Below are 14253 nucleotides of genomic sequence, written 5' to 3'. Positions count from 1 at the left end.
GGAAGCTAGGTCATCAATGTGTATTTACTAAAAAGTGATTACAATTGATATAATGCATTTTTTAAAGCTGCCCATATACCTTCATTATTGGACGAACGATCGTGAGGTGCAATCTCCCAAACTGCCACTAACCATTCAGATCAAATAAAGTAGTAAAAGAACAGATCAGACAATTTCCTGCTACTAACAACAATCGTGCGAAAGTTATGTCCGACAAAAGATGGTGATAGTTTCTCATTGATATCAGCTCGGCAATACATGCAGAGAAATTATCGGTAGTCTACAGAAATCTTCTAACCTGTCCAATCAACTGAACGACCAAGAGATGCAAAAAATATTCCCCTTAGTGCTCATTCTTAAAGTGGACCTGTCACCCAGACCCAAACATCTCTATAATTATTTCCTTTTTAAAATAAAAATTAAATCCAATTTCTATTTTTTATTAAAGCATTCATAGCTGTTTTAAGCTCATTTAAACATCTCAGCTGTCAATCAAATTTTGTTTGCCCCTCCTCCTATGCATTAGTCAAAAAAAGTCGCAGAGACAAAAACGTCGCCATGACAAAATTGTCGCTGAGACAAAAAAGTCGCCACAAGAAAAAATGCCTATTGACTTTAATGCATTTGGACAAAAAAGTTGCAGAGACAAAAAAGTCGACCATGACAAATTTGTCGCTGAGACAAAAAAATTGCCATAAGAGAAAACGCCTATTGACTTTAATGCATTTACACAAAAAAGTCACAGAAACAAAAAAGTCGCCAAAACAAAATTGTTATGAAACAAAAAAGTCACCAGAAGAAATAGCTCATTGACTTTAATGCATTTGGAGTGAGAAAATATTGTTGTATGCGTAGAAAATTGTCATGCATAAACCTTTTGACGGCCATTGACTTTAATGCGATTCACAGATTTATTTCGGAGTTTCGCAAATTTTTCTGTGAAGCGAACTGGGACAGTTCTATACACTGCAAACACTACACTACGGGGGCTTTTATACTGCACCCCAATAATATGACTGGCTTCATTATACTGTAAATTGGCGGCACTTTATAATTAAAGTTGATAAATTAAAGATTCAACTTTTCCTGCGTTTTCAGAAGCATTTGCAATGGCCTGCTAGCTGCATATTCCATATAGACTTTAAGCAGTAATTGGTTTTCCAAGAAAAAATGGAATGGGTGCAAACAGCTCTCTGCATTCAACTGTACTATAACTTTAGATTCCATTAATTTATTTTCTATTCCCCCCACAGAAACTAACTTTGGCCAGTTATTACACAGCCTTGGTGTTTTACTTGGGCTACAGTATACTTTCCATGATAAGTAAAATATCAGGGAATTATATTGTCAGTTTTTGTAATGCCCCTTACACTAAAGTCTCAAGGCAGTAGCAGTTGCGCTGTAAAACTAGTAGTGCCTGCATGCACTCCCTATTATTAGGATAAATGATAAAGTCCAAGCAGAACGAAGCTGGGCAGCAGCAGCAGGGAACCACTGCAACTAGTCAAGTAAAATGTTCAAGTATCAAGTTACTTTCAAGATTTGCAATTATCTCCTGTGAGACCTTTCATAAAAGATATGTGACATGACTGCCGTTATATGAGCAGTCCGCCTGTAATGGAGGTTAGCCAGAAGGCATTTAACTACTGCAGCCTTCAGCAATCCATGAAAGAGCACTTGACTGTAATGGTGACTGCAGCCAATGACATCATTAGAACATTTTACAATATATCATAAGCTGTGGGGGGAAAGATTCTAGGCTCATGCTGACAGAACTCAGAGGAAGGACATGTTTTGTATGAAGGTATTTCTCCTATCTGTTATGTTATTGATAATGAAGTATTATATAGTGAAATGGTGAACAACACATTACTGTAATAAACTGCTATGGGGGTGAAATATTTTTAGCCAGGAATTACAGGCATGTTATTTATGTTACATATTTGTCATTTATGACTGCATTGGTACAAAAGAAGATCAATATGAGTAAGTCAATGTCAGTGGCATACCTATAAACCACGTGAAAAGCAAGAAAACACTGGCACAGCATGGGTTACTTCTAGCAGGGAAACCCCTTGCTCATTTATTGCGGATGCAACGTTTCGGGCGTAACCCCTTTGTCAAGCATCTTTTTCTAATACCTATAAACCAAGCAGACCCTGTAATCTCAGGGGGGCCCAAGGACAAGGGGGTCCCGGACCATGGGGTCTGCGTCCCCTATAGCTGATCAATGGACATTTTTGCACCTGCTTCCTGTGATGGCAGGCATGTGTGTACTCGAGCAGACAAGAAGTGAAGTCTCCTATAACTATAGTTAACCATACCAACTTTCCATTGCATTTGGTCAATATACATCTTTGTAGGATGGATGTATTTCACAATGCACTCTGGCTTTGTCTGACTAAAGCACATCTTCTTCAATGCTACTTTTTCAATGACTTCAGGAACAAGCAATAGGACTTCTGGGTATGGTACCGAAGAGGAGGGAGCACCAAGAGTTGCCACCAGAAAAATCTTGCAAAACATAAGCGGAAAACCTACTGTCCTTCATGGTTTGATATCTCCTGTTTTCCTGGTTAATCCTACAATTAAAGCCTCCATTGAGGCGTCTATGAACAATGCTATTGGGAAACTACAAGATAACCTATGTAATATTTCAGAAACACCCACCTCCCATGAGGACCAGATCAAGGATCTTCAAGAAACCATCTCAGAAGTCCAGGATGACTCAATGACAACTAAAAGGTATGAAAAGGAAAATCTCGGATTTGCAACTCAAATATGCAATTTAGACAGCAGAGCCAGAATGAATAATCTAAGATTTATTAGAATCCCCGAATCTTATAATACAGATGTTTTGATGATACTTATGACAAAGACCATTCCTATTGGGCTTCAGATTCACTAAACATTAAAATTGAATGAGTTCATCGTTTGGGTCCGCCTCGTGATAACATGGATTTTAAAACTTGTGCTGTCATTGCTAAATTCCTATACTATTCTCAAAAAACTCAGATTTTCAAGCCTACAAGAAACTGAATAATCTGGTAGTGGATGGAAAAAGATTTCTGTTATTTCAAGACTACTCAGCTGTTCTTTCTCAAAAGAGGAAACTATTTACAAGCATACGTCAATCCTTATATAATTTTCATTAAACTATCTATCCAGACTGAGAAGTCTTCACACTTCAGTTACCCAATTGAAGCACAGTTTCCTTGGCTGACTCAATTGCCAAGAGTCTTCCTTAGTCTCTACTAGGTCAACAGAATCACCTCAGGATTTCCGTCTTCCTCAAAGAGAAAGAAAACCGCATCTCAAAGACTATTCTTGACGTTCTTCAAGAGTCCAAAGAAATGATGTTAGCACGATTTACAGATCAAGATCTCCCAGGTCACATTCTCAGGAACATCAGAACCTTATGGGTCATTGACTTTTTACTTTCTCCACTCATTATTTGATTGATTTTATTTATATGTTAAAAAAGATCAATAGGCAATGTTTTCCTACTTGTTAGGTTTTCTTGATCAATTCACCTTTATGGTGGATGCATGGCCAGGTTACTTCTCTCAGTTTCTCTCTCAGAGAAAAGTGTTTAGCTAATTTCCAATTGGGGAAAAAAATTAAGTAATTTAACTGGTAACAAGTTATCCAAATTTTTGGGTTGTTTATTTTGTTTCAGGTTTTTGGTTTTCTGTTTTTTCCTTTTCTAGTATTTTTCTTCTGATTTTTTAGTGATGTTTCCTCTGTATTCTTTTTTTTTAATATAAAAATATTGACTTGGAATGGCTAATCTATTGAGCTAAACAGAGGCTGGGTTGGTTATTTAGCTTTCTTTCCTGCTTTTAAGAAAAAAGAGGGGTTGTTGTATTATTATATTATTCCATAAGTCCCTGAATGTTTAAATAATTCATTCTGAAATAGATTGAGATGGGAGATTTGTCCTAGCTGAAGTTCTCATTAATAACAAAGTTTGTAACATCTGTTTATGCTCCCATTGATAACAAAGAGGAATTTTATTCTACGTGAACTCGAAACATTACTGTTTTGTCTCAGAATAGGTTAATTGTTGGTGGGGATTTTAATGAGGCTTACATCAAATCCTTAGATAAATGTGACCCAGACCAAAAGCCCACCGTTACCAAGTCTAAATCAATTTAAAGTTTCCTGAAAAGTTCCAGATTAATTGATATAAGGAGAACATTACACTTACTTTAATTTTTTTTCACACCTTCATGGCATGCTCATGTGCTGTTAGACTTGAAAATGAATCCAACAATTATTACTGTATATTCCCTGGACCTTTCCAGTTGCCATAAATGACAGATGGGATTCTTTTATGAAGGATAATATTACCCACCACAATGATCTCTCTTTACTTTGGGATACCTGGATCTTAGAAATAAGTACAGAGTAACCACAACTGCCAGGATGGAGAAAACATGTCTCATGATATGCATGAGTTGAGAATCTTGCCACTGCTTGGACAGTGTACAAACCAGTATTTTCCCTATTGCAATGAAACAAGCAACACGGAGGTCATTTACTATTGCCCTGGGCAAAAATGCAAAACTGCCTCATAGTGCCTATGCATAGACAACTTGCATCTTGAGTAATAGTCTGAGTAGGCTGTGCTCTGCACATTGCACTGGACTTAAAGTTTTGCATAGTAGCATCAGTGTAAGGCAACCCTGTACTAATGTCATCTGAAAGAATTTGTCAACATTAGAACCGTCCACAAGGGGCTATTTGGACACACTTTACAAGATCAGCCATGACAGTCCTATATGCTGTGTTTTAAGTGCATTTTATATTAGTTGTTTTCCACCTAACTGCGACCATAAATGAAAATCAAAATTCCCCTTGTAAAAGTCATTAATATTTACTACCATTTGTGTCCATGAAATTAGATGTAACATCTTTAAAACATTTGCACTGCTCAGAAGTTCTTCAGTGCTATGGTGAGCTAGGTGGGAGGTATGTGATTCTAGTGGATTTCAAAAGTGTTGAGCTTCAATCTGCTAAGTGCATTTTTTGGCCTTTGCCACAATGAATAATTCTATGAAACTATGGAGTGGCTCCACGGCACTGTTATGGGAGAGGGAAATGAAGTTTAGCAACCAAAAGGTAGTGAACCTTCTCCCAGATTTGAGGATGGTCCCTCAAAGTTTTATTGTATTCAGTATTCAAATAAATGATTTATGGTAACATAAAATAACACAAGTTGATGCTCCGAGATTTTCATGGCAGCTGTACACAGAGCACCAGGTTTTTTTTAACCTGTTGACATCCTTGCAAATAAGAGAATGGTTCCTGAGAGGTTTCGTTGCATGGCCATACCGTGTAAAAAATGCATAAAATATGCCCAAGTGGACTTCTTATTGTACAAAAAAATATTATTTCTCATTATTAAAAAAAAAAAGCAATGGACTTCTGAAATGACTACTGATAAAAGGTTCACTAAAAGCAAAAGAATGTGTAAGAAGAAACATTTCTCTCTAGATCCCTGTGTTCAGTGTCCTTGTACTTTTACCCCCAGATTTACTAATGCAGCCTGAATCTAAGTCGGCAGCCCTCATTATATTTCACATGATATTAATGATTAAAAGAAACCAAATTGCTGGAATTGTGCAAGTACTGTATGAACAAATTAATCAATTGTCTTCAGTGCCTAAATACTATACAGGTTTACAAACATTTTGGACATAATTGTTTTTGGTTGTCAGAGTTTTTGAACCTATCATAACTCGATGCTCCAAAATCTAAAGATGAATCTGAATTGGGATTCTAAATTTGTTTGTAAATGTGAGGGGTTGTTAACAACATGGAAAGCAAGGCAAAGTGCAAAAAAAGTACACAATATGCCATGTTTTTGCACCTTACCTTCCATCCAAGATGAATTCCCTCAGAACTCTGCGCTCCATTTCAGAGCATTTTTAAAGCGTACAGGCCTGCAGCCATCCCTATGAACAGAGGATGGGCAGGAGGAATGTAGGCATCCCCTTCCGAGAACCCTTACTTGGAAGTCACTCAGACATGCAAATTAGGTAGCAGTGGACTCTGGTTGCAATGGCCTCCTGTACATACCACCTTCCCTATGGCACCTTCTGAAGCTGCACTATGCACCTCCATTTGGGTTTCTTTATCTGGCACATGGTGCAGTGTGCAGCCATACCCTGGACAGAAGTGATCCCTAAATGAGCACGTTTGGACCCTTAGCAACTCTGTCCAGGTCTGATCCTTGTGATTTTGAGAACTGTGATATATATCTAATATATTTTTGTCTTGTGGTTCTTAACAGTGTTAATATGTTTCTGGATTACAGTTCTTTAGTACCTTAACATGTATCTGACCTGTGATTCTTTAGATGCTAAATTTGTTTCTTATTCTAGAACATGGATATTGTGAATGTACTTTAAATAGTATTGTAACTCTTACAATTTAAATAAGTCTTCATTGCATTTCTAGTACAGCAGTGCCTTTTAATATTGCTGAGTCGAAATATACTACTTAATTATAATGCGTCCCAAGTTAATGTACACAAAAAGTCTCTTCCAGTCTGGTAAAGTGCCACTTTTAGGAGCATGCAAACTGCTCTTATTTTCATCTCGTACCGGTTGTGAAAAATCAATGAGCTCAGCCATAAAGTGTTTGCTTTAGCTGGGAGAGGGCGAGGCACACAGTCCTCTTGATTAAAATTATTGATTGTTGTCTTCTTTTTCTCTTCTCTATTTCAGACGAATTTAAGTTATTTATGAAAAGGTTACCGGTTAATTACTTCCTAAACACATCCGCTATTTTGCATTTGTGGACCATGGATTCCAATTTTCAGCGGCGTTATGAACAACTAGAAAACAGCATGAAGCAGCTTTACCCGAAGGCACAAAGGATTGTACACAAGCTCTTTAGTCTTAGCAAGAGATGCCATAAACAGCCTCTCATTAGCCTGCCAAGACAAAGGTAATATTTTAGCAATGATAAATGTGTTGCAGTGGTTAATATTCACTGCAGACCTACTTTTTCAATATATGCAATAGCTTTTACACTGTTAATAGCCGAATGACAAGTATATGTCTTGCAACTTTCAATATCCTTCTTTTTCCCAGCATCCACAAATTGATTGCTCTATGTAAGAGGCCATTACCGATCTAATTTGTCTCTTGCTGTACATTACTGGAAAAGATAACTCATGGTGACATATAACCTGTCGAAATGCAATTATGTCTTATTACAAGATAAAATAAATGAAGACAATGTTACACACATGAAATTTACTTTAGTTTTTGCCAACTATTTATTTACTACAAAAAAAGTCAAATTTCACGAGGGTGATGGAATTGGTTGTGGTACTCTTCGAGATGAAGGACTAAACACACTGCAAATAAAGCATCATCCTAATAAAGAATGAACTGTAATTAGTAATAGCATATCTGATAGGGTCACTGTTGCTGCAGTAAAATAGCAATATCCAGGCAGAAGAGTCAAAGCTGTGGCTGACCCACACTTCCCAGCATCCTCATTTAGCTGTTTGTGTCAAGCCTTAGGACAAGGTGAAGAGCCACAAGATGAAACACTGCAATAAATGGAGAACCCTCACCCTCACTTCAAAACACTTGTCTTTTATTACAAGTATAAAAGCCAGTAGCATACTATTTGCAGGGAACAGTCCATTACTAAGATTGTATTCACAACTTCCATCATATACATAGAACGGCATGTATAGTAGTCATAAAGAGAAAACAGTGTTGCTGCAGATGTTTATGAAAAATTGCTATGGTCAGGTAAATGATATGGCAACTTCTAAATCTAAATCTGCACAGTAAATAATGTCCTTATACTTCACAAAATAAGTCTGACCTCTCACACTCATATTGACCCACCTCTGTTCATCTGGTCTAATCATAAACAGATACCTATATGCATAAATAACTTCTTTTGGCTTAAAAATAAGCTATTTCAGTAACAATATGTACTATTTAATGACACTATTCCTTTAAAGGAGTAGTAGGACAGAAAGATACATTATATTTTAGGCTTCTGTACCAACGTAAGGCAACCACAGCCCTTTAGCAGTAAAGATCTGTGTCTCCAAAGGCACCAGTAGCTCCCCATCTTCTTTTCTGCTGATTTTCTGCACATGCTCTGTGCTGATGTCAGTAACTGAGCTTAGGGGCCAATGCACAATATACTGAATATATATAATATACATGTCACAATATAAGGCTGATTAGTCAATAATTCAGTTTATTGGTACATGGCAGCTCAGAAACCAGCACAAGTGAAGGCCTATTTATCAACAACCTCATTTTACTGGTTTTCAAGTTTTTTGAAACCACGACTAAACTTAATTTCATCAAATTTATTAAAAGATCCAAATTTAAAAAGCACAAATCTAAAAACTTAAAATTTTCAGACAATTCCTCTAAAAAAAAATGAGAATCTGTAAAAGCCTGAATTGATTAAAAATGGTCCACTATTGACTTCTATAGGACCTAGCCAACTTTTACCTGCCAAATTTTTGTATAAGAGTCTTTAGAGTTTTACAGAAATATAGACGAACCATGAAATGTTAGAGATTCATGGAAAAATAAAATTTGATTTAGTAAATAGGCCCCTTATCATTAGCATTTAAAAATCAGCCCTGTAGCATCAGTTTATATTACAGGCAAACCTTTTTTTTTGCTTGATGATTTGCGACGACCCCTAAACTTAGCTTCTCAACAGCTATTCAGTGCCCAGAGTATGTGTGTGTCAGTCCTAACAAAATTCAAGATGGGAAATTGAAACGGACAATTTTAAGGCCTGAACCGCTAATACTGCAGAGATGGTGAACCTTTAGGTTGGTTTAGTTAGTTCAGCAGATAATATATGTCAAAAATGTGTCAAAATTTCTCTTGAAGTATCATGCTCTTGCCTTTATATCTATTTCAACGAAGAAAATATGCCATTTTGGAGAAAGAAATCCCTTTTGAAATGAGTTCTACTGTGTGATTCAAGATTATTCTTTAAGATCAGAAACTACATTTCAAATAATGTACTTATACTGGATTTCAATTCTGGGTACAACTACTGTATAATACATACAGATAGTGTCATTATTTGACTTTAAAAGGGAATATCTACTTTTCTTTTTATGCTTAAATTACCTCTTTTGTGGAATTAACTGAGGGTTTTTTTCATTCTCTTCTTGACGTGTAAAAATTTAGAATTATTGCATACTGTAGTTCTTAGCATAAAAATGACAACGGTCCTGAACAAGAATAAAGAATTTATAGATACAACACAAAGGGGTATGGCTTATTTTGCAAAATGTATCCCCTTCGCTGTACATACATATACCATAGTTTGGTTTTGTTTTTTTACAAAGAATATAATTTTTTTAAATGTTGCTGAATTAGCAAGATATGGGCATTTTAATCTTTCATGTAAAGAAAGGTCATATATACTGTATATTGCTGAGTGAAAATGTTGAATAGACCTTGATTTTCTCTTTTTCCACAAAGACCTGAGAGTGCTGGATATATATATATATATATATATATATATATATATATATATATATATATATATATATATATATATATATATATATATATATATATATATAAATATATATATATATATATATATATATATATATATATATAATCACACAGGATGCCTGGGAATACAGGGATCTTGTATTATCATTTTCTGCAGAAACTTATGTACCACAATTTTTTGCAATTTCTATCTCATTGGTCAGGGAACAAAATATACTTGTATGGCCTGCAAGTGTCCGAGCCTATCCGAAGAACTAATGGTTAAGTTGGGTTGAAAAAAGACCAAAGTCCATCAAGTTCAACCCCTCCAAATGGATCCCTGCGCACATACCTGCACTCTCTCCAGCTCATTTATATTCTTTTTAAGGACTGGAATCGAAAAACTGCACTGCATACTCCAGATGAGGCCTTACCAGGGACCTATAAAGAGACAAAATTATGTTTTCATTCCTTGAGTTAATGCCCTTTTTAATGCAAGACAGCACTTTATTTGCTTTAATAGCTACAGATTGACACTGCCTGGAAATAGACAACTTGTTATCTACAAAAACCCCTAGATCATTCTCAATTAAGAAAACCCACAACACACTGCCATTAAGAGGCCCATTTATCAAAGGTCGAATTTCAAATTCATGTGAATTTTTTTTTACTCGAATAAATTCGAATATAATCAAAATTCGATTGGGAGGTTATTTAAGAAAAAATTTTAACATCTAAAACTTTAACTAATTTTACCGACTCGAAAACTCAAAATGAATTCGAATTCGACTAAGCTTGAATAAAGTTTTTTCTCAGAAAAATACTCGAAATTCAGGAAGGCTATTAACATCTTCAAATGGGTCACTAGACCTCTCCCATTGACTTATACATGAACTCGGCAGGTTTTAGGTGGCAAATAGTGAATTCAAATTCTCTATTTGTTCTCAAATTACAAATACTATGTTCCAGACCAAAAATCCTTAATTTAACCATTGACCTTCTGTGTGGTTGAGATTCCTGCTCACCTACCCATGAAAGGCAATTAAATTCTTTGGCAAGATTAGTTACATGTGAAACCATGCTGGCACAAACTTATAAATATTGTATTATGATTTGCAATAAAGTAAAGTATTTTATCCCTTAATACCCCTTCAAAATGCTTTCCTACCACAGACTAAACAGCCTATAGTTTTGAGGCTGAAAATGGTATGCTTTCTGGAATAGCAGCACCACATTAGCAATTAGCCAGTCTTTCTGCACCATGCCAGGCCTCAATGAATCCTGAAAAAATAAATAAAGAGGTTTGCCAATCACAGAGCTAAGCTTGTTTAGTATCCAGGGTGAATTCCATCTGGGGACTCCTTAATTGACCCTTTGCTTTCAGCCATCCCACTGAACTCCATTGTTACGTACCTTAATGAAACACCAGGAGCCCGAAATTGTATAAAATGGGCAAAGCATTTATTCAAATTTTATCAAATAAATAGAACCTTGCCATCCTCACCCCAAGGCAATATTCAAAGTCATAATTCCATAAGAGATCACTACTATGTTCTTCCATACCTCAGTGCAGACTTGAGAACAGCACTATGTCATTATATCCACCACTGATTATTAGGCTGCCTCGACCTACAGAGAGGATGGCCACAAACTGCTACCAGCAGGAGCTGCATCTCCCACCATGAGAGAAGTTCAGAATCCATGCCTGTCAGTCCTGAATCTGCAGAATCTTGATGATATGAAATCCAAGTAGGCTGTCACCTAGAACAAGCAGTAGTAGCTTCTGTATCAATCAACCCACTGTGCGGTCACAGGAGAGAACCTCCTCTCTCCCTCTTCTAAAATGTCTCTGGCAAGGTCCTACTGCTGCTGTGACAAATAAAACTTGAAATACATTATCATATATCCACTGTTTTGATCCAGAGGAAGGAAAAAAACCCAACCTGAAGCAATTGGCAATTATACCTCAAGATGGAAAAAAATCCTTCCTGACCACAGGGGCGATCGGAAACATTCCCTGGAACAACCATTTAACATGAATAATAACATGCAAACTCTCATGTTTATACTGTATAACAGTACGAAAACCACACTATAACAGCGCATGCAGGAAAACATCCACATTTGGGTTTATAGATAATATGAGAAAATAAAGAACAGAAACTGCTGCATTTCACAAAATATGGAAAAATTGGGGGGAGGATGTTTATACCTGCTCAGAAGATAAGGAAGTGAACTGCTTCTTCCCCTGACATCACATCCTCTTTTTCTCTCTTGTCATGCAGCCCTTGCATTTAAAACTCATGGGCATTTCTTTTTTATCTTTACATGTTCTATTTTTTTTTTTTGATTTCCCCTTGTGTGAACCATGCATCATTTGTTGAATTAATAGAATTTGGACTATTTATAAGGAAACCTTCATTACTAGGTTCCTCATTTAAGTAGACAGATGAAAAATAACAGTTCAGAATCTCTGCTTTATATCTGTTTTCATCAACTGAACCCCCCACAACAATGGTCCCACCCCATCTTGTTTAATTATTTTACTATTTACATATTTAAAAAATAATTTTGGGTTAATGTTACTCCTTGATGCAATGCCCTTTTTATATATATTATAGCTTGTCGGATAGCTTTTTTGCATGATTTATTGGCCTCCTTAAACCTGACAAATGTATCAGCTGTCCCAGCTAACTTGAAAGCCTTAAAAGCACGTCTTTTCTTACCAACTTTGACACCAACAATTCTGTCAAACCACAAAGGTTTGCGACAATTTACCTTGCTTAAAAGGGGAATATACTGATGTATATTTATTAAGCAGCATTTTAAAGACATCCCTGTGAAAAGCATTTTCCAGTTAATATGTTACAGAGATGCCCTTATATTGACATTGTTTGCATTTCTAATGTTTTGCATTTTTAATGTTTTTTTTTGGTCAGAAATGAATTTTTCGAGTTAAAAAAACTAAAAAATGTTAAGTTTTAAAAAATAACTCAATTTTTTTCTAGATTTATTATACCCTGACCCCGGAAATAGCTTGAATCCAAAAATACACCATCTAAAACCTGTCAAGGTTATGTAGGAGTCAATAGCAGAGGTCCCTTGAACCATTTGATGATGTTAATAGCCTTCATGATGTTCGAGTTTATTCGAAAGGGGTTTGCCCAAAAACATGATCAATTCGAGTGATTCGAGTTTTTAACCCCAAACTCACTGATTTGAGTTTTCTCCATTTGAGTTTTTCTTTACATTAAAACCATTTGAGTTGTGAGTTCTGAATGGAATTCATAGAGCAATAATGAGGCCCAATTGTAACATGATATTGTACATTGACATTTTTTAAAATAATCTGATCCATGAATTGAGTATGGAAATGGAAATGTCCAGGAAAATGTTTTTTGCAGAATGTTATTTGCCATTGTAAAAAAATTTCTGCAAAACAAAGTTTTCTATGGAGGAAATCAAATTTTTTGTTTAGGTGTTTTAGAAGGTCAAGAAATACCTTAAAAATGTTGCCAAAAGTGTAGCAAAATCATTGCTATTTAATGTCATTGATGGCAGTGTACATGTTGGTAAAGTCTACACAGCTTATTTTTGATGCTAAAATATTCCCTTACTCACACAATAAATTGCTGTTGGGTACTTTTGTGTTCTATCTAATTGTTTTCTGCTCTTGGGCCTCTCTTAAGAGAGCTACAGTAATAAGCACGGTAGCTTAAAAGTTCTATATAAATAGCAATATTTTTAAACAACCCTGGATCAGAGACCTTGCTACTAAAACAACCAGGCATCCCTTCATTCTATTAAATACAGATTTACAGCTGAATGTCTCACAGATTCATCCAATATTAATGAAAGTACAAAATAAATATATTGATCTGAAGAGTTTACGCTGGATAAAAAAAACGTACTTATTCTTCACTGCAAGAAAGTAGCACAGAAAAATGATTACCATTAAAAACTGGTGTAATAACCTCAGCTCAGTATAAAAGTGCATGTTGTTATTAACTTAACCAAGTTTTAAAAAAAATAATGGTATTATGATTCCAGTTAACATTATATTTTGAAGTCAAGTCAAGCTCTTTTAACCTTTTAACTTCAATATCTACTGACAAACAGAATGAAATATATAAACATTACAATATAAAACATTACATTATTATTTTCACTTTTCCTATTCCTTTTAAAGGACAATTCTCTTTATTTTATTATTTTGGTTCACATTCCAAAGACTATACATTTCAGTACAGTGCATGCATAACACAACAGTCCCACACAATACACTTCCATTTAGCAAATCGTCTTGGTACTTTTGTTCTTTTCTCCATTTTAAACTAAAACATTTCAGCTTCAGCATGATGAGTGCCATCTTCCTCTGGGAGATAGTGGAGGAGATAAGCTGCACATTTATAACCATATTTACTTTTTTCTGAAAAACCTGATGGAACTTAGAAAGTCAGGAATGGTAATGAATGCAAACAATTGGAAATAGTATATGCCCCTTGTTTTTCAGTTTTGCACAAATAGCAAAAATGGATCTTATGGCAGATGAGCTAGAACCACTGAAAATGTTTGAGTTAAAAGAGCAAAAACTCAAAGGCTGATTTATATATTTGGTTACTGATTGAAGCATCTGTATAAGACATCAGTTAACAGGTGTCATTTACTTAGACCCAGCCAGAAGTGCAAGAGCACTAAGGGGTGCAAAAGTACATTAATTAATGGTCATTTAAAG

The 14253-nt window shown here is 35.5% G+C and overlaps 1 protein-coding gene across 1 annotated transcript in view; it reads left to right on the top strand.

Annotated features, from left to right (window-relative positions):
* brinp3.L (bone morphogenetic protein/retinoic acid inducible neural-specific 3 L homeolog) overlaps nucleotides 1-14253 on the top strand; it is a 398147-nt gene that overhangs the window by 360474 nt on the left and 23420 nt on the right. The window contains exon 7 of the mRNA XM_018258776.2: nucleotides 6735-6957. Within this exon, the coding sequence (XP_018114265.1) occupies nucleotides 6735-6957 (223 nt within the window). The remainder of the gene's footprint in view (nucleotides 1-6734; nucleotides 6958-14253) is intronic.

The sequence above is a fragment of the Xenopus laevis genome, chromosome 4L, assembly GCF_017654675.1.
Source record: "Xenopus laevis strain J_2021 chromosome 4L, Xenopus_laevis_v10.1, whole genome shotgun sequence".
In the NCBI taxonomy this organism is placed as follows: domain Eukaryota; kingdom Metazoa; phylum Chordata; class Amphibia; order Anura; family Pipidae; genus Xenopus; species Xenopus laevis.
Note: the sequence above shows the minus strand (reverse complement) of the source record. Positions and strands in the feature narration are given on the sequence as shown.